The sequence below is a fragment of the Neoarius graeffei genome, chromosome 10 (genome assembly GCF_027579695.1).
Source record: "Neoarius graeffei isolate fNeoGra1 chromosome 10, fNeoGra1.pri, whole genome shotgun sequence".
In the NCBI taxonomy this organism is placed as follows: Eukaryota; Metazoa; Chordata; class Actinopteri; order Siluriformes; family Ariidae; genus Neoarius; species Neoarius graeffei.
In genome coordinates, this window is record NC_083578.1 from 74,413,122 (window position 1) to 74,439,800 (window position 26,679).

Here is a 26,679-nt window from a genome sequence, read left to right on the forward strand (position 1 = left end):
GTTGTTAATTATTGTTTAACTGAACGAAACAGAATATTAGATTAAATGAAGCCATTCAATTATAAATTAAAAAAATTAACAAATATGCTTAGGGTACTTAATTGGTTAAATGAATGAATGGTTTATAAAATCAGCCACAATTCATTGATGTATTAAAAGTGAGTTTATGTTTGTTTTTTATGTAAAAAAAAAATGACATTACAAAAGACAAACACAAATTGTAATATTTAAATTGGGTTTATTAGAATGGCATTATAATGCAAATCCATTCACATGAGTGTGCAGCAGCTCAGAAGTGTCCCGCACCTGCGCAAGTCCTGCGGTTCCCTGCGGCGCATCTGCGCTCCTATTGGTCTGACCATCAGTGGACTGAAACAGACTGTGAGGGTCCTCATAAATAGGCCATCAGTCCAGCTGTGGACCAGCAAACAAGAAGCTTGCTGCAGACCTCTCTCTCTCACACACACGCACACATAAGAGTCTTTGCTTGCGCTTTTTCTTCAAGCTGCCTTCCTGGTTGCGGGCTCATGATCCTCTCCATGGATGAAGCGGCTCAGATCGCAGCATGCACCTCCTCTGAAGAAGAAATAGACATCGTCGGGGGAGAAGAAGGAGAGTTTTTCCTACCATGTCGAGACACAGATGACTCACCGGTGGAGTCGAGTGTAGAGGCGGAAACTTCAGGAGCCGACTCCTCCGGAGAAAGCGAGGTCACGACCCCGAGCCGCCCATCAGCCAGTGGCTCTGTTAAACCTCCATACTCCTACATCGCCCTCATCACTATGGCCATCCTGCAGAGCCCCATGAAGAAACTCACTCTCAGCGGCATCTGCGACTTCATCAGCAACAAGTTCCCCTATTACAAGGCAAAGTTTCCGGCTTGGCAGAACTCCATCCGGCACAACCTGTCTCTCAATGACTGCTTCGTCAAGATCCCCAGGGAGCCAGGGAACCCGGGCAAGGGCAACTACTGGTCCCTGGACCCTGCCTCGGAGGACATGTTTGACAACGGCAGCTTCCTGCGGAGGAGAAAGAGGTTCAAGAGGAGTCGTCCTGAATACTGTAAAGACGGACTTGTGCTTTATCCCGGTGTTGGTGAGCGATCCTACGGTAGGCCTTACTGCGTATCTGGACGTCCTTATACACCGTGTCCATATCTCCCCTGTCAGAGTGTTGCTGATGTTAAGGGCCTCCAGTCTGGAGAGTTTGGGCTTCAGGCGCGCATCACTGTCCCCGAGCAGGGGCCCGAGCGCCAGACGCAGAAGTGCTCTTTTACTATCGACAGCATCATGTCAAAATCAGACAGTCCCACAGGCAAAAGCCCTGTCCTCCAACTTCCAATCGATTATGGACATGTCTTCTCGCGGTCAGCCTCCTGTGTTCTTCCTGGTTTTCTCCCAGTGACTCGGACTCCTCTGGCTTTGGCCGCTGTGTCCTTTACAGAAAACTTACCCATGCTCTATCCTAACTGCTGAACACATAACTCAATCACTTTACTGCAAACATCTTCTTGTTCTTTTATTTGCACATACAGTGAATCCCAGCTGCCTTATTCGTTCCAGCAAGCCGTTTGTTTGTTTTTGTTTGTTTGTTTGTTTGTTTGTTTTTGTTTTACACAGCTTTACTGTAAATATTGCCTAATGTTAATATGTGTGTGTGTGTTTTTGTGTGTCGCGCGGAAATATGTCAAATTGTGTCGTTTTGTGTTCAACAAAATAAATATGAAATAAAATGAATCATGAAATAAATATGATTATTATATTTTAAAAATATCAACTTGTTGTGTATAGAAAACATTTATGGCTCTTCATTATATTTATCACTTTTATTTGAAATGATTACACGCCTAAACAAGGTGTTGGTCCTTCAGATTGATGCAATAATTATTTGGTTTTCTTAAGAACTTTGTAGGCCGAGTATTTTTAAAAATTCTAGCTGCACAATGTCAACATTTATGTTGCAAAATCATTCATTCTTTGGGGATAAACGAAGCATAATTCTTCTGTAGGGGTTGTGTAGCATAATTCTTTTAAAAATTATTATTATTATTATTATTATTATTATTATTATTATTATTATTATTATACCCCTTTAGCCTGTATTTTAAGTGTAATTTTCTAGAAAAAGCAAGAACTGCAACCTAAACAAACAGTCTGGCTTGGGCCCTGTACTATGAACGGAGGTTAACCTACCCAGAAGTAACCCAGGGTTCCCCCGCTAAACCGGGGTTGACAAAACCTGGTTATCTTGTTTGGGGTTAAACGGTACTACGACACCAGTTATGAAGTTGATTTGTTGAACCTGGTTTAACCTAATCAGGGTTAATGTGCGTTCACGTTAAAGGGGAGGTTATCAGCGCAAATCACCACTGTTCACAATGGCACGGTCGCCGTACTTCACGGAGGAAGAATGCGCTGTCATAATGCAAAGCTACGAGGAGTTCAAAACAACATTAAGAGCAAAATCTAACACAGCGGCTGCCAATAAGGAGCGGCAAGCATGTTGGCAACGAATTGCCGATCGGGTAAATGCGTAAGTACATTCTCCCTTCTACATGTTCCAGAACAGAAGTATAGGATGAGAGAAAGCTTCATGATCAATCACAAGTCACAGAAAATGGTCCTTCGACGTGGCCCCAGTCATATATAGCTTGTTTAATGTCCGAAAAATCCTGAATAAAATTTGGTATGGTAAATTCATGGAGTAGCCTACTTAAGCTGATATGTGCACAGAGTCACATGAATTAGGATGACTGACTGTTCAGTCCCTTTGACTAAGTTGGTGTATGTCCTGTAAACATTTCAAAGGCAACAGTGCCAAACGCACCAACAGGTGAAAATGAAATATAAAAACATCATTCATAATGGTAAGTGTGTGTGTGTGTGTGTCGTTCTTTTTCTGTACTGTGTTTCAGATGAAAAAGCTTTTGCCCAAGGACAAGAAGTAGGCTAAACAGCATTTGCCTTTTATTTATTCAAGTTTTATCTGTTTGCCTAATATAGTTCAAATTGTTTTGTATATAGTTTATAATGTAGTTGTGATATTAATGATAATATTGTGGGAAAACTACTTTGCACGGACGTTCATTTAGTTTATTCTATCGTCATTTTGTTTGTTCTATTTTTGTGCATTTTATTTATTTATCTGTTTGTCTAGTTGTATCTATTTTTCTAATAATATTTTTTGCATTAATTGTTTTTTCCTATTAAAATAATCTTGTGTTCTTGTTATAACTTTATTTATCTGACTGTTTAGTTGTATCTATTTTTGTTACAATTTCAATATTTTTAATATGTTTTTTTTATATTAAAATGTTCTTGTGTTATATTTATTGTAGTTGTATCTATTTTATATCTCAGACTTAAATATTTTTGTAAAACAAGTGTTTTTCTATAAAATATTCTTGCGTTCTTGATAACTATGTTCTTGAGTGGGTTCTTTTTTTTTTTTTTTTACAGAAAAGCCGTTCTGCATGGACATTCATTGAAGCCCTCATTGTTTTTTAATGGTTATTTATGAGCGTTTAGGGGTTACAATAATGTAAGTCTAGGTTGCTTTATATAAAAGGTATGTCCAGAAATATTGTCACTGTCTAAGCAGAGGGATCTGGCTTCTTTAGACGCTGTCTTCTTAAAACTGAATAAATATTTAAAAAGAGCCAAATGAGTCAGTCTTTTGAACGGCTCTTTTCAAAGAACGGATCACAAAGATGCGGATCCCATCAAAGAGCCATAAATCCCATCTCTAATCTGCGCTCCGATATCGCACGGGTCATCCAGGTACGCTGGCATTGTCTCTAGAGGAAATGTCGGTGGAGAGGTGGTGTTTAAAAAGGGTGTGGTTAATCGGAAACCTCGGGTTAACCAAGAATATAACCTGAGACGAGCAGGTTTGAGATGCAGCGTAAATTGCCATGGCAGCATACCTCGGTTTGAACATAGCCAACTTTCGTAGTATGGGTTAATCGGGAAGTTACTCTCGAAGTTACCCTGGTAAGCCAGAAAACCCGCTTCGTAGTACAGGGCCTTGGATTGCATGGCAGGGTTTGTTTGTTTGTTTGATTTTTAACTTTGGGATAGCTCTGTATAACTAAACTCTGCTAAGTGCATAACATGCTGCAGACAAACAGACAAATAAATAAATAAATAAATAAATAAATGCTTTTAGTGAATAGGGCCCTGTACTACGAAGCGGGTTTTCTGGCTTACCAGGGTAACTTCGAGAGTAACTTGATCACGTGCAGCGTAACTTCCCGATTAACCCATACTACGAAAGCTGGCTATGTTCAAACCGAGGTATGCTGCCATGGCAACTTACGCTGCATCTCAAACCTGCTCGTCTCAGGTTATGTTCTTGGTTAACCCGAGGTTTCCGATTAACCACACCCTTTTTAAACACCACCTCTCCACCGACATTTCCTCTAGAGACAATGCCAGCGTACCTGGATGACCCGTGCGATATCGGAGCGCAGATTAGAGATGGGATTTATGGCTCTTTGATGGGATCCGCATCTTTGTGATCCGTTCTTTGAAAAGAGCCGTTCAAAAGACTGGCTCATTTGGCTCTTTTTAAATATTTATTCAGTTTTAAGAAGACAGCGTCTAAAGAAGCCAGATCCCTCTGCTTAGACAGTGACATCAATATTTCTGGACATACCTTTTATATAAAGCAACCTAGACTTACATTATTGTAACCCCTAAACGCTCATAAATAACCATTAAAAAACAATGAGGGCTTCAATGAATGTCCATACAGAACGGCTTTTCTGTAAAAAAAAAAAAAAGAACCCACTCAAGAACATAGTTATCAAGAACGCAAGAATATTTTATAAAAAACACTTGTTTTACAAAAATATTTAATTCTGAGATATAAAGTAGATACAACTACAATAAATATAACACAAGAACTAGTTATCACACAAGAACATTTTAATAGAAAAAAAACAAACTTTCTATATTAAAAATATTGAAATTGTAACAAAAATAGATACAACTAAACAGTCAGATAAATAAAGTTATAACAAGAACACAAGATTATTTTAATAGGAAAAAACAAACTATTAATGCAAAAAATATTATTATTAGAAAAATAGATACAACTAGACAAACAGATAAATAAATAAAATACACAAAAATAGAACAAACAAAATGACGATAGAATAAATTAAATGAACGTCCGTGCAAAGTAGTTTTCCCACAATATTATCATTAATATCACACAACTACTTTATAAACTATATACAAAACAATTTGAACTATTAGGCAAACAGATAAAACTTGAATAAATAAAAGGCAAATGAATGCTTGCTTGCACGCGCACACACCCCATTATGAATGATGTTTTTATATTTCATTTTCACCTGTTGCCAGGTGCGTTTGGCACTGCTGTTGCCTCTGAAATGTTCACAGGACATACACCAACTTAGTCAAAGGGACTGAACAGTCAGTCATCCTAATTCATGTGACTCATGTGCACATATCAGCTGAAGTAGGCTACTCCATGAATTTACCATACCAAATTTTATTCAGGATTTTTCGGACATTAAACAAGCTATATATGATTGGGGCCACGTCGAAGGACCATTTTCTGTGACTTGTGATTGATCATGAAGCTTTCTCTCATCCTATACTTCTGTTCTGGAACATGTAGAAGGGAGAATGTACTTGCGCATTTACCCGATCGGCAATTCGTTGCCAACATGCTTGCCGCTCCTTATTGGCAGCCGCTGTGTTAGATTTTGCTCTTAATGTTGTTTTGAACTCCTCGTAGCTTTGCATTATGACAGCGCATTCTTCCTCCGTGAAGTGCGGCGACCGTGCCATTGTGAACAGTGGGGATTTGCGCTGATAACCTCCCCTTTAACGTGAACGCACATTAACCCTGATTAGGTTAACACAGGTTCAACAAATCAACTTCATAACTGGCGTCGTAGTACCGTTTAACCCCAAACAAGATAACCAGGTTTTGTCAACCCCGGTTTAGCGGGGGAACCCTGGGTTACTTCTGGGTAGGTTAACCTCCGTTCGTAGTACAGGGCCTAGGAAACTACTGAATCGTGTTGCACTTTATACCTACATTTTCTATAGACCTACATTGAGAATATTGTCAAAGCTGGCTATTCAAATCCCAATGTAAAATCTCATTCATCTCATTATCTCTAGCCGCTTTATCCTTCTACAGGGTCGCAGGCAAGCTGGAGCCTATCCCAGCTGACTACGGGCGAAAGGCGGGGTACACCCTGGACAAGTCGCCAGGTCATCACAGGGCTGACACATAGACACAGACAACCATTCACACTCACATTCACACCTACTGTCAATTTAGAGTCACCAGTTAACCTAACCTGCATGTCTTTGGACTGTGGGGGAAACCGGAGCACCCGGAGGAAACCCACGCGGACACGGGGAGAACATGCAAACTCCACACAGAAAGGCCCTCGCCAGCCCCGGGGCTCGAACCCAGGACCTTCTTGCTGTGAGGCGACAGCGCTAACCACTACACCACCATGCCGCCCCAATGTAAAATAATCACTAAAATTTTTATAACAAATTTGTTAAGATTAAAATTTCCACTTTCCCATTAGATTTTCCTGAAATGACAGTCAGGAACTTGCATAGCCATTGTAGCCTGTAGCCTACATTTCTTTATTTTCTGAATGCTACAGTAAAAATATTCAGCAATGGACTGGAGTCCCATCCAGGACGATTTCCTGCCTCATGCCCAGTATTCGGTGGTGTAGTACGTTTGCATGCACATCCAAATCGAGCTACTGTCGGTAATCGAGCTAAGGGTCCCAGCAGGGGTGCCAGAGAAATCCAATCCTACATGCACACAAGGAAATCGAGCTGTGTGAGGTACATTGTGCACTCGAGCCACAGGTGGCGCTACACGCCCCATCGTGTTGGTACACTTCCGGTTGTCGTCATGAAGAAGAGCTATTCAAGAGTATAAACAAAGTTATCAGCAGTGTTGCCAGATACTGCTGGGCCCTGTACTACGAACGGAGGTTAACCTACCCAGAAGTAACCCAGGGTTCCCCCGCTAAACCGGGGTTGACAAAACCTGGTTATCTTGTTTGGGGTTAAACGGTACTACGATGCCAGTTATGAAGTTGATTTGTTGAACCTGGTTTAACCTAATCAGGGTTAATGCGCGTTCACGTTAAAGGGGAGGTTATCAGCGCAAATCACCACTGTTCACAATGGCACGGTCGCCGTGCTTCACGGAGGAAGAATGCGCTGTCATAATGCAAAGCTACGAGGAGTTCAAAACAACATTAAGAGCAAAATCTAACACAGCGGCTGCCAATAAGGAGCGGCAAGCATGTTGGCAACGAATTGCCGATCGGGTAAATACGTGTACATTCTCCCTTCTACATGTTCCAGAACAGAAGTATAGGATGAGAGAAAGCTTCATGATCAATCACAAGTCACAGAAAATGGTCCTTCGACGTGGCCCCAGTCATATATAGCTTGTTTAATGTCCGAAAAATCCTGAATAAAATTTGGTTTGGTAAATTCATGGAGTAGCCTACTTCAGCTGATATGTGCACATGAGTCACATGAATTAGGATGACTGACTGTTCAGTCCCTTTGACTAAGTTGGTGTATGTCCTGTGAACATTTCAGAGGCAACAGCAGTGCCAAACGCACCTGGCAACAGGTGAAAATTAAATATAAAAACATCATTCATAATGGTGTGTGTGCGCGTGCAAGCAAGCATTCATTTGCCTTTTATTTATTCAAGTTTTATCTGTTTGCCTAATAGTTCAAATTGTTTTGTATATAGTTTATAATGTAGTTGTGTGATATTAATGATAATATTGTGGGAAAACTACTTTGCACGGACGTTCATTTAATTTATTCTATCGTCATTTTGTTTGTTCTATTTTTGTGTATTTTATTTATTTATCTGTTTGTCTAGTTGTATCTATTTTTCTAATAATATTTTTTGCATTAAGTTTTTTTCCTATTAAAATAATCTTGTGTTCTTGTTATAACTTTATCTATTTATCTGACTGTTTAGTTGTATCTATTTTTGTTACAATTTCAATATTTTTAATATAGAAAGTTTGTTTTTTTCTATTAAAATGTTCTTGTGTGATAACTAGTTCTTGTGTTATATTTATTGTAGTTGTATCTATTTTGTATCTCAGACTTAAATATTTTTGTAAAACAAGTCTCATCTCATCTCATTATCTCTAGCCGCTTTATCCTGTTCTACAGGGTCGCAGGCAAGCTGGAGCCTATCCCAGCTGACTACGGGCGAAAGGCGGGGTACACCCTGGACAAGTCGCCAGGTCATCACAGGGCTGACACATAGATACAGACAACCATTCACACTCACATTCACACCTACGGTCAATTTAGAGTCACCAGTTAACCTAACCTGCATGTCTTTGGACTGTGGGGGAAACCGGAGCACCCGGAGGAAACCCACGCGGACACGGGGAGAACATGCAAACTCCGCACAGAAAGGCCCTCGCCGGCCACGGGGCTCGAACCCGGACCTTCTTGCTGTGAGGCGACAGCGCTAACCACTACACCACCGTGCCGCCTGTAAAACAAGTGTTTTTTATAAAATATTCTTGCGTTCTTGATAACTATTGTTCTTGAGTGGGTCCTTTTTTTTTTTTTACAGAAAAGCCGTTCTGTATGGACATTCATTGAAGCCCTCATTGTTTTTTAATGGTTATTTATGAGCATTTAGGGGTTACAATAATGTAAGTCTAGGTTGCTTTATATAAAAGGTATGTCCAGAAATATTGATGTCACTGTCTAAGCAGAGGGATCTGGCTTCTTTAGACGCTGTCTTCTTAAAACTGAATAAATATTTAAAAAGAGCCAAATGAGACAGTCTTTTGAACGGCTCTTTTCAAAGAACAGATCACAAAGATGCGGATCCCATCAAAGAGCCATAAATCCCATCTCTAATCTGCGCTCCGATATCGCACGGGTCATCCAGGTACGCTGGCATTGTCTCTAGAGGATATGTCGGTGGAGAGGTGGTGTTTAAAAAGGGTGTGGTTAATCGGAAACCTCGGGTTAACCAAGAACATAACCTGAGACGAGCAGGTTTGAGATGCAGCGTAAGTTGCCATGGCAGCATACCTCGGTTTGAACATAGCCAACTTTCGTAGTATGGGTTAATCAGGAAGTTACGCTGCACGTGATCAAGTTACTCTCGAAGTTACCCTGGTAAGCCAGAAAACCCGCTTCGTAGTACAGGGCCCTGACGTTTTCCAGCCCAAAACATGTTCAAATCTGCCAAAATGCACTTAAAACCTCCCAATCTGGCAACACTGGCAGTTCCGTGTTCACAAGTTCCGTGCTCAAGCTGTTAGGCTTGCTCTAACAGACTGTATGGCTACAAACTGTCCTGCGCAGACCACTGTTTTGTAAGACAACTTATTTTGCACAATTGTATATTTTTCTAAAGTCCATTTTTTGCTTACAATTTAACTTATGTCTTAATAAACACACAAAAAAGTTCAACTGTTTTGTTTTTATTGACATTCTTCAGATGTTGGGTATCTCATCTCATCTCATTATCTCTAGCCGCTTTATCCTTCTACAGGGTCGCAGGCAAGCTGGAGCCTATCCCAGCTGACTACGGGCGAAAGGCGGGGTACACCCTGGACAAGTCGCCAGGTCATCACAGGGCTGACACATAGACACAGACAACCATTCACACTCACATTCACACCTACGGTCAATTTAGAGTCACCAGTTAACCTAACCTGCATGTCTTTGGACTGTGGGGGAAACCGGAGCACCCGGAGGAAACCCACGCGGACACGGGGAGAATATGCAATCTCCACACAGAAAGGCCCTCGCCGGCCCCGGGGCTTGAACCCAGGACCTTCTTGCTGTGAGGCGACAGCGCTAACCACTACACCACCGTGCCGCCACATATATATATATACACACACAAATACAGTGACTTGTTTATGTACACAATTCACAGCTATGCAACAGCTGTACAGATGTATTTGGTGATACAGTAAGTGAGCTAAGTTTTAACAGTGCAAACAATGTCACAAAAAGAAAAGATTCATGCCGTTGTCATGCCGACTGAGGCTGTTGTGTTTCCCGCTTGTGGTCTCGTCACTCCCGGAAGGGGCAGTGCTGAAGTAAGTAGCTCGAATACGTAGCTCAATAGGGTATACATGCACTAAGTAGCTCGGCAGAAATCGCATAATCTAGGTCGTGTAGCTCGATTCTGAGAAATCAAGTTCGGTTCAATTTCAGCCGAATTAAGGTGCATACATGGCATTTTGAACTTTGATTTCAGTCGCGCAACGGCAGAAATTCGATTCTCTCTATGTGCATGTAAACGACTGTTGCCTCACAGCAAGAAGGTCCTGGGTTCGAGCCCAGTGTCCGACGAGGGCCTTTCTGTGTGGAGTTTGCATGTTCTCCCCATGTCTGTGTAGGTTTCCTCCGGGCGCTCCGGTTTCCCCCACAGTCCAAAGACATGCAGGTTAGGCTAATTGGTGGCTCTAAATTGACCGTAGGTGTAAATTTGAGTGTGAATGGTTGTCTGTGTCTATGTGTCACAGACAACCATTGGTTGTCTGTGTCTCTGTGCCTGTGATGACCTGGCGACTTGTCCAGGGTGTACCCCGCCTTTCACCCATAGTCAGCTGGGATAGGCTCCAGCTTGCCTGCGGCTACAGTATGGATGCGCAGTATTCATGGGACAGACTCTGTGACCCTGATCAGGATAAAGCAACTGAAGATGAATGAAAATAGTCTATGAATATGAAAACGGTAAGGAAATTTACAGTGAGTCCCATTACTGTCTGTTACTGATGGTAATCAGTCAATCAATCAATAAAGCAAGCTTGTCTCTAGTCTCTATGCGTATAAGTAATGCATGGAATTGTCCACAAGAGGGCGTGTGAGCATGTGAAATACAATCATCAGGCGCGGACTTTGGTTTACGACAGTATAGGACATCGGCTGTAGATTAAAGGGATTTTTTTTTACTTTGTTGTTTGAACTCGGAAGCCTGGTGATGATTCCTCCCACCCTTTTCCACGCCATGCATGTCTAATATCTGTTTACAAACATAACAGTAGGGATGTATCTATAGGCTATTGTAGATATGTCTAAGAGATTTGATCACAACACAACACAGGTTGGTTTTTTTTTTTTAGATCATGCTAAAAGTCATATAAGGGATAGAAGAAGAGAAATGAATCCTACAGTCTTTTGGATCAACCTAAGGTTCATTTTGCTTAGTTGTTTTTTGAGTCGTGTCTTTCTGAGGGCGCCAGGTGTCCGTAGATCTCCAGACTGGATGATCTGCAGCACAGGCGTCCGGTTTCAAAGTTGCGCTCCTGCATTATTTCTTGACGCACGCATGCACGCGCACGCACGCACGCCCAGAGTCCACGAGTTATTTCTATTTCTGTCTTGGTTCGACCCCGACTCAATGAGTTCTGTAGCTCTCTTTGATTTCTCTTTCAGCACACTATCGGGGTTCCAACCTAACTCCAGCTTTTGTTGGACTTTCCATAGTATTCACTTCATCTGAAGTTTAATAAATTGTTATCCTGCTACAGTAGACTTTATTTTTAAAGTATTTTGGTGGGGGAAAAAAAAACCAACCCAAACGTTTCCCAGTCAGCTGTCACTGGAGGCAACTGAACTCTGAAAGCACGTAGGAGTTTTCGAGGTGTTGAGGAGCGCCAGCCTTCATTTACTCAAAGCTCTCATCAGAGACAGAAGCAGACTTCTGAAACCTTCTGAACATCATGGAAACCAACCCTATACCGGTACTGACTGTTCAAACAAGTCCATTTGATGACCAGAGACCTGGGACTAATGGTTTGCGCAAGAAAACCACTGTGTTTGAGAGCAGAAAGAACTATTTGCAGAATTATATCCAGAGTGTCCTGTCCTCCATCGACCTGAGGGACCGTCAAGGATGTACCATGGTGGTGGGCAGCGATGGGAGATACTTCAGCCGAGCAGCAATCGAAGTTATTGTGCAGATGTCTGCTGCCAATGGGGTAAGGCAGGTTCAATAGACGGTTAAAATATAATATGGCTATGAAATCAGAGTAGTTAAAACCTTCCTGGGGGTCTTCAGAGTGTTCTTTGGGCAACCTTTATCTCTTAATCAGCCACAGTAATGCAATACTTGTCTCAGATCTGTCTTCAAGTTTTGGCAACACCTACAGAATTTTGGAAAATTTATGCTACTAGCCATTCCTTTATTCCATTTAGCTCCAGTTTGAGCAATTTGTTGCTCAAACTGGAGCTAATTTGTTACTCTTGCAGTTAATGGTTCCTTAAAAGGTTCTTTGTCCCCTCTGATAAGGAAACTCTCTGTTCTAGGGTTCTACATATAACTTTTTTTGTTTCATCAATGGGACTTAACTTTAATCTTAAGGCTTTTTTCTTCTTCTCTGCATGCAGGTTTACTTAACAGCCATTAATACTGTATGTGATATTCAAGTGCACCTGCCAGAACTGATGCCAATGAAAGTATTGATAGCAATGTTTTGTACTTTTCTCATTAGTTCCTGCTTATGTTCTGCAGAAATTTTCTTTCAGGTATCATACTTTCACTGTGCATGACCTTGCACTGGGATGTTTATACTGTCATCCCTGCCCACGTAAAAGGAGTTTGATAAAGGTGGAGGGTTTTCACTTGCCTATATTTGGTATTTTTTTAGGCCATTTGTAAAAAGAACCACTTACAAAATCCTAATCTTCCATTTGGCAGCAGATCCACCATCATTAACAATAATCCCATCATGAGAAACTGTTTGGACAAAGTACAAGTTTTTTTTTCCCTGCTGGTCCAGCTAAGATCATCATGATGTGCTTATCTGCTGTGCCGTCCCTCCTCCAGCCTCTTCCTGCCCACGCTTTGCTTCCCTCTGCTGCACTTCCAGCTCAGAGCAGGGGCATGAGGGAAACCCAATGTGAGATGGACCAGAGCCAGATCACTTTTACCCTTTACCATGACTAGCCTTGATGCATTTGTCCTATTTAGTTTGATCATACCAGTGCAAGTACAGTATAATATCCCTTGTCAATCACAAATATCTATGCATGGTATGTTTAGCACTTGTGTATGATACCCCACCACACTCTGGAATCTCCCTCTGTATCTCACTGTCTCCCTTACACAGTTATAAACTCTGTAAAGTCTTCATGGAATGTAGCATTCAGGCCATGATTTCCTCAGTAGTGTGTGTATACAAAACTACCACCTTATATGGATACACTGCTTAGAGGGTTTGGTGGAATCCATTTCACACTCCCGATGTTTCAATCTAGCCAGCTCAGGCAGTAAGTGGAAAGTATCAAGCTAAGCATCTCGCCTAATGAATGACAGATTAGCTTAGCATAACATCAATAGCAGACACATAAGAGTGACAGTGCTCTTTGTCATCATTAAAAATGCCTGGGTAGATCCTTTGCTATTAATAGAAAGTGTCCGATCATGTAAAGCTTTACAAGTCAGTGTATAACTGTGATGTCCAGCTCGCTGCATGTGGAAATGAGGTAATAAGCAGTCCTGTTCAGTGATTCATACCGAGAAATGATCAATGAACAGACCTTTGTCTAAAATAAGTTCTCGGAGAATGCGTTGAAGCAGCTGACCTGAGGTCAGAGCTCTGGTTACAGCCACAAGCATCGTCACTCTGTTCTATGTAAAATGCTTTCCTCGTGTCAGTTTAATGCCAGACACTGAGTGGCTGTGTGTTTTAGGAGGGATGTGGTGGTCGCTCTGGAATGCAACAGTAGCTGTGCCTGGCACCAATGAAGGTTACAGGTTTTAAAGTCTACCTCAGAGCCAGTTATGTCTGCTATGATAACCTCTGCATGCCAGGCCAAGAGCTTGTTCGTCACAGCTGTAGCCTCCTTAAAGCCAACCACTCCAGTCCACTGTCTTTCAGCTGTCTAGCAACATATAACAAATATGAGAATGACCAAGCTAGACAGGATCATGAAGAACACACACACACCAAAATGTAAATCAATATGATCTACATACGGTATATTGATACACTGCTTGGTCCAATCTTATTATAATTATATTAATTACATTATTGGTTACCAGCTACAGCTGTAACAACCCATGACGTTTGTTTCACAGATAGGGCGCCTGGTGATTGGGCACAATGGCATCCTGTCCACGCCGGCTGTCTCCTGCATCATCAGGAAGATAAAAGCCATTGGTGGGATCATTCTCACTGCCAGTCATAACCCAGGAGGCCCGGCTGGAGACTTTGGTATCAAATTCAATGTAGCTAATGGAGGTGAGAAGAAAGCATGTGTGAGGTCAAATATTTCTTGCTTGAAATATTTAACATCCAAATATCACACTTTACGGGTTGATCTTAAAATAGAAGCAGTGGCAGTATCACCATGGGTTACACCTTCTGTGACATCTGCCCTCAGAAATGTAATAATTCTCCGATCAAAGTGTCTGTCATATCTGATTATGATGAATTTGCCGTACGAAACACAACACGGAGCATAATAATACTTTTGAACATGCTATCATGAAGAAATATTGCTGGAGGATGCGAGTAGGCCAAGTTATGGGCATGCTACACTTCCTGTTCAACACTTGACCATCATGAATCTCTATAAACATTGGCAAAACATAAAACTAATATTTATGGTGCAGTTAATGAAAGTACGTTCTGTCAGCTAGGGCTGACCTTGACTACGGATTTTTATGGTCAAACAAAAGGCCTCATTTTGGAACAAAATTTAACCAATTCTCAACCAAAACAGGCTAAATAAATAAATCACAGAATGTAAACTGAGCTTGAGCTTTAACTGAAAGCTTTTATTGTGCTATTTATGCTGGACTTTTTTTTTTTTTTACAGTCAGCTGAATTATGTACATCCATAAATGACCTTTTTATGGTAATATATTTTTTTTGCAGGCCCTTCTCCAGACACAGTGATGGACAGGATTTCCCAGGTGAGCCGCACCCTGGAAGAGTTTGCCATCTGCCCTGAACTACGTATCGACCTGTCACGCCTGGGACGCCAGGACTTTGATCTAGAGAACAAGTTCAAGCCTTTTCGAGGTTTACATTCAGATTTACCTCATTTGTATTCATATGTACATAAAGATACAAAATGATTTCTTCATTGTCATGTATTAAGAGCAAAGTGTGAGGCTTATCTTTAATTTTGCAGTTGAGATAGTGGATTCTGTTGAAATCTACTTGAATATGCTTCGTGGGATCTTTGATTTTGGTGCTATTAAGAGTCTATTGACTGGGCCAGAGCAGCTGAAGATCCGAATAGATGCAATGAATGGAGGTAGAAACTTTCTGTTGACTTTTTCCCTAGAAGCATTCCTGAATGTGCACCCCTGAAAGGGTTCTTCGGTTTCGCTGTCTGGGGGAATCTTTAAAAATTTTATGTAAAATGCTAAAGCAGAGTGTTTATCTACTGGAAAGGTTAAAACCCTTTTAGGAAGCTAAAGCCCCCTGTTTATTCAATGAACTCTAAAAGAACTATTGAACTGTAAAAGCATACAAGATTCTGTGAGATTATATCTACAAGATTCATTGCAATATCCAAAATGCTTGGAATCTGATATGAATCCTACTGGTGTGTGTTTCAGTGATGGGACCTTATGTCAGGAGAATCTTGTGTGATGAACTTGGTGCTCCTGCAAACTCTGCGGTTAACTGTGTTCCTCTGGAGGATTTTGGGGGCCAGCACCCCAACCCCAACCCTTCGTTTGCTGTATCGTTGATGGAGTCCATGAAGGGTGGAGAGTTTGGTTTTGGTGCTGCATTTGATGCAGATGGGGTGAGAGTTGTTCAGACTTTCATTATTTCAACAATTTCATGGAGCTAATGAATGGTACAACAGAAAAGTAAAATTGTGAGTTTTAATCCAGATGATTAGATGCTGGGAGCCCAAGAGAGCAAAATTGGCCATACTCTCAAGCAGGAGTTACATACCCTCTCTCTCCCCTATCAGTCATTGTGACACTAGCCAAACATGGACGTCTGTGAGCTCATGTGTGCAGAAGTGGGTGGCTAGCGCTTTCCTCCCAGTGTGTTATGCTGCACGCCGACACTGTATGAGCAGTAGTTTGAAAAGATATGGTCGGCTGGCTTCACGTGCCTCTGAGGAAGCACATGATAGACTTCTCCCTCTCTGGTTGATAGCTGTCCTGTGATTGGGGCCAGCTGCCTGATGGATGGTAATCGGCCATGACGAAATTAGGGAGAAAATCTGAGGAAAAAAAGTTTTTCATAATTACTGAACAACATATTTATAAGGCATTTCTGCATGTTTTCTTTTACCACAATTCCTTTGTCTCTAACAGCACTAGCCAGAACTATTAAAACTGAATTAAAGCTTGATTGTTGCCATTTTTTAATAGAGATGTTTGCGATTTCAAGCCTTTTAAATGAAATGACTGCTGTTTTATGGTGGAAAGTCTTTTTATGATGGAAAGTCTTTTTATGGTGGAAAGTCCTTTTTGCTGTTGAAATTTAAATATAAAGCTTATTGGGATAAGAAAATCAATAGACACAGTTTAAACATACAGTGTCAGAAATAGGGGTACAGTAGGAGTCCATTTCTGTACCCCATGGTACAGTCTACACTAATGTACCCCCTAGGGCTCATTATTGGACTTCAAGGTAACTATGTGTAACTTCATAGGGTCAAAAAGATACATATATGTTCCCAATCAATATATAAATGGTACAAATAAGTACCTTAGAGGGTCCTGCCCCAGTGACAAGCCATTGTACCCATGAAGGTACAATGATGTACTTTGTTTTCTGAGAGTATATGATTATCTAATTCACAGCAATTGTATATTTCTTTCTTGTCTCCTACCAATATTTTCTCTCATGACATCTGCATACAGGAAAAGTTTGTATTCCCCATGGTTTTGAAATGAAACAAGGATAACATGAATGACAATAAGACAACTGTCCAAAATATTTTGGCAAATTGAACATTCTTGATTGTTAATACAATATTAGACCATTTTTGATACTTCTGTCAGTAAAGGAACAACTGGTAACCATTATGCACTCAAAGTAATTTTGTTACAATAACTTTCCTTGCATTCTTCTTTTATTGTAAGTATATGTATTTTTTCACTCAACTGGAGAATTAGTGATCTTCTGAACTGATCTTTTTGTACTTCCAATAGCAGGATAAAAAAATAAGTAGTTGTTCCTCTATATGTGTGCAGGATCGCTGTATGATCCTTGGTCAGAATGGTTTCTTCGTAAACCCATCAGACTCACTGGCAGTGATGGCTGCCAACTTGTCCTGCATTCCCTACTTCAGGCAGGTGGGCATCCGTGGCTTCGCCCGCAGCATGCCCACCAGCACGGCTCTGGACAGGTCAGAGACACATCATCATTAACACACATTACATCATTCACACACAAAAGCGTCAACTTGAATCTCTTCTATCATAAATAAAAGCAACCTGAACAACACTGTGGTTAATCACAACATCAGCCAAGACCCTGTAATGTTAGTAATGAGAGATGTCATAGGATTGTTTCTGTGTGAGCCATATATCAAAAGTATGAACGTTTGCCAAGCACAACTGGCTTTAATTCATGATTGCGAGTAAGTAGACGCACAAATGTAGATACTCTTACCCCCCCACCCCTGAAAGAACAGCTGTTCAGTTACATTGAGTTCGAGCTCCTCTGAGCATCCTGTTTTCAACACACCCAGGTGAAAATAATGCTGACTGAAAACTAGTAACCCAGGTCATTGAGTATTACAGCACAAAGTTCCTAGTGATTGTTAGAAAAAAAAAAACTGGGAGTCACTCTATATTTTATATTTCTATGTATTTCATTGTCTATGAAATCTATAGGTATGTATATACTGTAAATATGTCTTTTTTAATACAAGTAGTACTATGACAGTACAGTATGGAATCTGACACTGTGAATCAGAATTACATTTAATACTGATTTAATTTATCTAATTAACGTTTTTACAACTGAGAGAAGTAAAAGTGAAGATCTACCCTCTGTGGTGGATCAAGGAGCTGATTCACGTAATGCTAAAGGTCAGTTAATAAACAGGCTCTCTGATCTGTTATACTCCTACTGAAATAACTGATGTGTTAAGAGATTAGGAAGGAAACCATCTTTTAGGACTTTTTTTCATAGTGGACGGTTTCTCAGAAACCAGCCCTGACTTCAGCGTGTATGGAGATAATCAGTGAGCAGAAGTATTCTGAGAATGATAGGATCAGTCAGGGGACAAAAGAAGTAGTTGGAGTGATAGAAACAGAAATTATGGTGGTTTGAGGAGTGAGGAGTGAACAGGATTAGCTCATCCTGATGCTTCTCCACACATCGCTCACCAGCCTAAAAATAACTCTGAGCTCCATCATTCGAAAGCCTGGCTTATGTAATGTTACTGTAATGTTACCCAACCCTATTATAAAGGAAATGATGCGATTGTAAGGACACAATCATATTATCGACTGTAGTTTGTTAAGAACTGCATGTCAGGCCCGAAAGCAGGCATTTGACAAGTTCTTAGATCTGACAGGAAAGCGTCTATAACAGAAGAATGTGACAGCTTTATTTACAACGGGACGTTATCCTTTTCCAAGTTGCTTTTTCTTGTCTTGTATTAGAGAATTTCCTTGCATTGAACACACCTCGCTTATTCCTAATGACTCATCATTTGGCTCACTGTGTTACTTCAATGTTTCATACACATGCCCAAACTTAAAAAAAAAAATCTTGGCACCCTTTATTTATAATCAACTGTCATGTTTTTCATCCCATTTTTGGCAAGCAGTCTATGAGAAGGTATGACATATACTTTTTAAAGGTGTCTTTGGTGCATCAGAGATACCACAAACTATTGGAGTGGCTTGTTACTTCTTGCCCTCACCTTTTGCCCTGTAGAATCTACTCTCTGATGGCCAGCAGAGTTTATTGATGTTTGCTTGCTAACGTTCCATCATCTTATTGTACTTGGCCAGTTATGACAAATTTAGTTATAAACATGTGAAATACTGACATGCCAAATAACTCACTGATTTGTTGATTTAATAATGGTTTGGAATGAAAAGAGCAAGTTTAGAAATTTGGATTATTGACTGCTTGTCTCATTCTAATAGATTAATTATGGGAAAGCTACAGTATAAACACAGTAACACACCAAAAACATACTGAACACATTGTTCCTTGTGGACTTTATATTCATGGATCTGAACAGTTTATAACATTTACGAATATCTTGGCTGTGAACGATGGCACAGGGGTGCAGTAGGTAGCACTGCCACATCATAACTCCAGGGTCTCTGGTTCGATCCTGAGCTCAGATTACTGGCTCTGTGGAGTCCTGTGTCTACTTGAGCTCCCTCTGGATTTTCCAGTTTCCTCCCAGCTCCCAAAAGCAATAGCAGATGGATTGGTGACTCCAAATAACCCCTAGGTTTAAATGTGTGTATAGTAACCCTGCAATGGACTGGCATCCATCCAGGGTGCCCAGTGTTCCAAGGATGGGCTCAAAATTCACTGCAACCCTGACCAGGATAAAGCAATTCTAACTGTCCAGGAGAACTAGGGCTCATTTAGCCAACAGGTATTGGAAAATCAGTCCCCTTGTTCGTTCGTTCGTTCGTTCGTTCGTTCTTTCTTTCTTTCTTTCTTTCTTTCTTTCTTTCTTTCTTTCTTTCTTTCTTTCTTTCTTTCTTTCTTTCTTTCTTTCTGTCTGTCTGTCTGTCTGTCTGTCTGTCTGTCTGTCTATGGCATCATTACACATTTTGAAGCATATTTTCCCCAACAACAGTATTATCTGTTAACACTGCCTTTGCTAATTTTGTCCATGTTCAGCGTTCCCCCTGGGTTCTGAAAAATATTCTTCAATTTTTTCCTTGGAAAATCAATTCAAAGAAGTATTCTTCACTTTTTCTTATTTTTTTCTTCACTTAGTCTGCATTTTTTCTTAGTTACCAACTTATCAAAGTGGACTTAATACAGGTTTAAACCAACCAAACTGGCACAATTCAAATATTTGTACAGATACAGCTAGGTCTCTCCATTACATATAAAATTTGCAATGGAGAGGCCTAGCTGGATTTTTGCTCCACTCCAGCCACTAATAAAAAAAAAAGACTTGATTTTGTGTACCATGTGTACCATCAAGCTCAAATAAACCTCTTTAGTTTGAGCTTACAAGTTATTTTAGCATGGAATTATTCTAAAGAGGTATTAGGACTCCCTTTAGCCTTTACTTCAAAGCAAAACTTGATTTACAATTGAACAGAGTCGAGAAGAGTCTTGGAACAACCAACAGTGAAGGAATCTGAATTTCCCGTCAATTTACAAACCGAACACAGAATGACACCGTATTTTCCATCATACATTAGCCATGGGAACTCAACACGCCATGCCACCTGAAACATAGCTCCTTTCAGTTGCTTTCCGTGGCTGACAGCACTTTCACTTTGGTGTTTTTACTGACCCCTGTATTACTGATACTGTCTGGTGTGCTCGGGGACGGTTGGGGCTCTGAGTGTGCCTCCCCTGTGGCTGTTTCAGCTCTTAAATCATCTTCAGTGCTTGAAGAAGCCCGTCCAAAAAACTTCATCAGCTTAGACTGTGCCATTGTTTGATTCATGCAGAGATAATTACACCACCACACCAGGCCGATTAAGGCGCATTGCGATTGGTCTAAAGCTTGGCGCTCATTTGGTCATTATGTGTAGTCAGTTTTTATTGGTCACAAACACATGCTCATTGTTTACACTCTGGTTTCCTGCTGTCTCTTTACTGGGGTTGGATTTTGGCAAGCAGAGGGATTTGTGGAGGGATTTCTATAAAAGATGCCTTATGATAATGATAAAGATGACAAACACATTTGTCACTGTGACAACTGCTAGTAATTTTCTCTTCGTCACTCATGGATTATGTATGTCAATGATGAGCGTGATGAGCGCTAGCGGGAACCCTGCATGGTTGCAATTGAGGTAAAAGGTCTTGGAGGTGTATCTATAAGATGATTGACAAGAGGAATTAAAACACTTTCAAGGTCCTGCACATACATTAAGCTGCACCATAGCCCAAAGCTCAACAAAATATGCCACTCTGAAAATGATCTTGATTCTGTGTTAATTTTGGGGGAAACAGATGCAGAAAGCTATCAGGAATAGAAACTGGAGTCATCCTCAAGCTGTGGTATCTTGCGTATAATAATAGCTGCACAACCTCTTCTGCTTTTCTTGACTGAAGATGACAGAGGGCAAACGGCTGCTCGATGCAAGAGGGGTTATTTTTTCATTGTGCGCAAAAGGTATTTTGTTTCCAAGCTGATGTCACATTTTCCATCAGGACTCAGGGTTCTTCACATCAGCCTTAGCTCTCAGTGTGAAGTTAATCCAGCAGTTTATTCCAATCTTCAATGGGGCCCTCAGTGGGTCAGAGCTCCCCACCAGGAACCGGTGTGTGTGTGTGTGTGTGTGTGTGTGTGTGTGTGTGTGTGTGTGTGTGGTATGAGACTGTTCCTGTTTCTAATCCTACACTAAATGTACCACACTTCTGTTGTGCCCTTGAGGAAGACACTTAAAACCAAACAAAACCCAAAAATAAACTCCTTTATCCTGACAGATAATATCCATACAAGACATGTTCAATTGTTCACTTGTTCATATTTTTACCTGTATACTATATACAGATTTTAGTTTAAAAGAAAAACAATGTCCCTAGCGGCACGGTGGTGTAGTGGTTAGCACTGTCGCCTCACAGCAAGAAGGTCCTGGGTTCGAGCCCCGTGGCCGGCGAGGGCCTTTCTGTGCGGAGTTTGCATGTTCTCCCCGTGTCCGCGTGGGTTTCCTCCGGGTGCTCTGGTTTCCCCCACAGTCCAAATACATGCAGGTTAGGTTAACTGGTGACTCTAAATTGACCGTAGGTGTGAATGTGAGTGTGAATGGTTGTCTGTGTCAGCCCTGTGATGACCTGGCGACTTGTCCAGGGTGTACCCCGCCTTTCGCCCGTAGTCAGCTGGGATAGGCTCCAGCTTGCCTGCGATCCTGTAGAACAGGATAAAGCGGCTAGAGATAATGAGATGAGATGTATAAATCACAACACATAAAAATAGGTGGCAGATGGATTCAGCATCCCCTCTTCAATCCTAAGCTTGGGATAACGTCCGTGTGGAGTTTCATGTGTTCTCTCTGTGGCCATGAACCTGGAGTTTCATTCAGGTTCTTTGTTTTGCTCCAATAAGCCAAAAACATGAAACATGGTCACTGGTCGTTGGACTGGCTACTCTACGCTCCACTATACTCCACTCCACTCCACTCCACTCCACTCCACTCCACTACACTACACTACACTACACTTGCCCCGAGGTGTGAATGAGTGTGTGCATGTTGCCAGAGTGTATTCTTGCCTCACACCCAGTGTTCCCAGGATAGACTCTGGATCACTCCAGGTTTCTTTATGAATTTCAAAACAAATGCAAAGAAATGGAGAGAAATTCTGGCATTTAAATGTAATCAGATTTCAAATTAAATAATAACAAAGCCCAGAGTTACAAGTGAGCCAGTAAGAGCATACAAAATGCACAAACAGTTCCGATGCATCCTGAACATCCAGTCTGCATCAACAATCTTTATCTCTTGATTAATAACACCAGTGAGCGGTTACCGTTTGTTCCACCACACAGTAGGTTACCTCAGTTTTAAAGACAAACAAAACCCAAAAAGTAAATTCCTTTATCCTGACAAATAATATCCATACAAGACATGTTCAAGTGTTCACTTGTTCATATTTGTACCTGTATATTGTGTCCAGATTGTATTTTAAAAGAAAAACAGTGTCCCTGGGTGCTGCCATTTTTCTCTCTCCAAGGTTCAAATAACATGCTCTGAGTACAAATTATGACATCACCAACTTCTCATATGACTTACTGAGACTGAGATCTAGTGGATACATCGCTTCTAAATTGTTGCAAACAACCATACAGATGCCCAAGTGTCAAGCGTTTGGGTGTGTGTGCGCACATGCACGCATTTTCACTATTTCAGATGGGTTGAATACAGAAAATGAATGTCACTGTGCTGTAATGTATATGTGATAAATAAAGGCTTCTAATTCTAGAAATCTAATCAGAAATTTTTCGTGATCATGTGATTTTTACTGGCAACAAAATATACAAATCAACAAACTTCACTTTTATGAAGTTTAAATCTCACTTAGAGAAGTCATACATACACAATACTGACACAGATATGAGTCAATAATCCCACTACCCTAGCAACGTCTAAAAAGATTTTCTCAGTGAATAAAAACAAAAAGATGTCACATAAGGTGATCAATGATTGGTCTTATTTTTACACCCAAATGCTTGACACTCTGACATCTTTAGGGTTGTTTACAACAATTTAGAAGCGATGTGTCCACAAGCTCCTCTAGCCTTGGTAAGTCATATTTGTAGTCGGTGACGTCACGATTTGTACTCAGAGCGTGATATTTGAACCTTGAAGAGAGTAAGATGGCAGCACCTAGGGACATTGTCTCATCTCATTATCTCTAGCCGCTTTATCCTGTTCTACAGGGTCGCAGGCAAGCTGGAGCCTATCCCAGCTGACTACGGGCGAAAGGCGGGGTACACCCTGGACAAGTCGCCAGGTCATCACAGGGCTGACACATAGACACAGACAACCATTCACACTCACATTCACACCTACGGTCAATTTAGAGTCACCAGTTAACTTAACCTGCATGTCTTTGGACTGTGGGGGAAACCGGAGCACCCGGAGGAAACCCACACAGACACGGGGAGAACATGCAAACTCCACACAGGAAGGCCCTCGCCGGCCACAGGGCTCGAACCCGGACCTTCTTGCTGTGAGGCGACAGCACTAACCACTACACCACCGTGCCACCCTGTGATTTATACATGTTAAAATATTAATTTATAGCCATGTACTTTCCTTTACTCATGTCTGAAACTTCACTTACAATACAATACAATAAATAGGAAAGTATTTTGTATATTAAAAATATATGTTTACAACAAAAATATATAAAATATACGGTATTTACAACAAAAAATATATATGATGTCAAGGCCTTGCTTTGGAGCCTATGAAGCAGTGTGTGAAATTATGTGGCTATCCATCCTTCAAAGGTTGAGAAATGACTCAAGGCTCATTTTAAGAAAACTAAACATAACATCTGTAAACAAAAAATCCCAGGAGACAGTTAGAGTTTCAACATGAATCATTATGTTATTTAAAGGATTGTTTATGTAGAGACTACGTAATACTACGTTTTAGGAAATAGGCTTTACAACATAATTCAATAGGGAGAGATTAAGATAAAAAAACCTTCTTTCTGAAATATTTACACACACACATCAAATACACACACACAAATATATATATATATATATATATATATATATATATATATATATATGAGAGAGAGAGCGCGTACCAGTCAAAAGTTTGTACACCCCTACTCATTCATAGGTTTTTCTGTATTTTGACTATTTTCTACATTGTAGAAAAATACTGAAGACATCAAAACTCTGAAATAACATATGGAACATATATGGAATTATGTGGTAAACAACAAAGTGTTAAAAAAACCAAAATATGTTTCATATTTTAGATTATTCACAGTATCCACCGTTTACCTTGATGACACTTTGCACACTATTGGCATTAACCAGTTTCATGAGACAGTCATCTGGAATGCTTTTCAATGAAAAGATGTGCCTCATCAAAAGTTAATTAGTGCAATTTCTTGCCTTCGTAATGTGTTTGAGATCAAACAGTAAATAGTAAATAATAAAAATACAGTAAATATCCCTATTCCACAACTGTAGTAATCCATATTATGTCATGAACCACTCAACTAAGTAAGGAGAAATGGCATCCATCATTACTTTAACATATGAAGTGTCTTTTAATGAATAACAATAAAGCAAAAAACATTGAATGAGAATGTGTGTCTTCTCTGGATTTAATCTGTAAAATATATTTAAATTTCTTCTATTGAAATTTAAAACATTTACCATAAAATTTAAATGTTATAAATTCAAACTTTGTCTCTTTTTAACAGTTCCATATGACCACGGTAGGGAGAAACTGTGGTCATCTGCAGAGCTGTCAGTGATAATTGTGGTTTGTCGACAGGATACTAAATCAACGTTTTGCACTGCAGCACTCTGGAGTGAAGAAATCTCTGATCATTAGTTTCATGATGATTAAAATATGTACACTATATATCACAGAGTCTTTCAGACACAAACTATTCTTCATTTGAGGTTAAAACAAATTTCCAGTGAAGGCTGTTTTTTTTTCCAAGATTTAATTTGTATTCACAAAGCTAGCTCCAAGGAGGGCTTGGAGAATTCTTGATGTCTGAGCTGGATCTGAGTTTGTATTGAGGAAACGCTAGGTGGGTTTGTCTGTGGAAATTCATGTTGTGTTGGAGCGTGGGCTCTCTTCTGCTGGAAGCCTTTTTAGGCACTGAACAGTCACAAGTGTATCTGGGTGTTTAAATGCTCAGCCACTTAGCAGTTTGTGTTTAAGCAGTGCTCCAGCACTAGCGATAAGTGTGTGTGTCTGTTTAAGAAGATATGCATGCATGTGCTTGAGTATGTGTCTGTGTGCTTGTGTCCACACACTATTATTAAGGCCCAGTGTTTGGTAAGTTATGCTTGGAGTGTACACATATGTGAGAGTGTGTGTGTTATGAAAGGTGACTATGGAGAGAGGAAACATCTGCCTGTTTGCTCTCCACTCCGGAGGGGCGAAGGGCTGAAACTGCGTCACCAGTCAGTGATAAGTTCACTTTTCTTTCAGTTGAGTTTCATTAGTTGTCCTCTGTATGCACCATAATATGCGTATGCATCATATAATTACAGACATGAAGCGTTACAAAACAGAACATATTAGCAGAAGAAGTGTCGAAATTTGGAGGCACTGTGCCATAATGTCAAAATGAACACACGGGCACTTTTCCAAGGTTGTAGTGGAGCAAAATTAAGTGACTAAAAAGTTTCTGTTTTGCACAAAACTAAACAAGCTGGAATGGTTTGATGTAGGATTCTGCTAGGATTTTTCTCCTCCAGGCAACCTTTAGCAGGGTTGTGGTTGCACTCTCCTGCATCTGTGTTTATTTGTGTGTTTACTCATTTATCCGTAGCAGCACAACCAGTGGGGATTAGTGGGGAAGGCCATGCTGGGAATTGCATCCTCATTTTTAAGATGTTCCATTGCACTTGGGAGCATTTTGATCTCATAAATAGTTCACAAACACAGACGACAGCCATCTTAGGGCATTGGAGGAGGATGAGGACGTTTCCTACAGACAGATTGCACAGCACTGTTACAGAGCTTATCTGCCTGTCTGTCAGTTTCGCCAAAGCTTTTGTGGGCCGCAAATCAAACTCTGTTGCCAAAAGGGGGTCAGAGCCAAGTGCTGCGAACACTAAACTCCACAAAATCATGTCTTATTCCAAATGGTGTGGTCTTGGAAACACACACCATTGTTTTTAGGGAGAAAAAAAATACTGAGAATATATATATTTTTTGTCTTTGTCTGTATCTCTCACTGGCTCACAGGCACTTTTGCACATCTACTCACTCTCTTACAATCTGAAAACACAAAATATGATGGCATCCTAGTGAGCATGGTTGGATGTGCTG

At 40.6% G+C, this 26,679-nt stretch overlaps 2 protein-coding genes across 3 annotated transcripts in view; both read left to right on the top strand.

Moving 5' to 3' along the window:
* Window positions 1–527: 527 nt before the first annotated feature.
* On the top strand, window positions 528–1,475 carry foxd5 (forkhead box D5). Its single transcript, XM_060930891.1, has one exon. The coding sequence runs from the start codon at window positions 528–530 to the stop codon at window positions 1,473–1,475; it is 948 nt and encodes a 315-aa protein (XP_060786874.1).
* A 9,933-nt stretch (window positions 1,476–11,408) lies between these two features.
* pgm5 (phosphoglucomutase 5) overlaps window positions 11,409–26,679 on the top strand; it is a 41,216-nt gene continuing 25,945 nt past the window's right edge. Inside the window, exons 1-6 of one of the 2 annotated variants that reach the window (XM_060930892.1) lie at window positions 11,409–12,019; window positions 14,122–14,284; window positions 14,924–15,070; window positions 15,183–15,308; window positions 15,616–15,806; window positions 17,218–17,372. In XM_060930892.1, coding sequence (XP_060786875.1) covers window positions 11,762–12,019; window positions 14,122–14,284; window positions 14,924–15,070; window positions 15,183–15,308; window positions 15,616–15,806; window positions 17,218–17,372 — 1,040 coding nt within the window. In that variant the 5' untranslated portion in view covers window positions 11,409–11,761. The remainder of the gene's footprint in view (window positions 12,020–14,121; window positions 14,285–14,923; window positions 15,071–15,182; window positions 15,309–15,615; window positions 15,807–17,217; window positions 17,373–26,679) is intronic. The other variant, XM_060930893.1, reaches the window with a different exon arrangement.

Bases quoted from the DNA above. Each gene is read 5' to 3' on its own strand.
- foxd5 (XM_060930891.1), top strand. From the start codon at position 528: ATGATCCTCTCCATGGATGAAGCGGCTCAGATCGCAGCATGCACCTCC.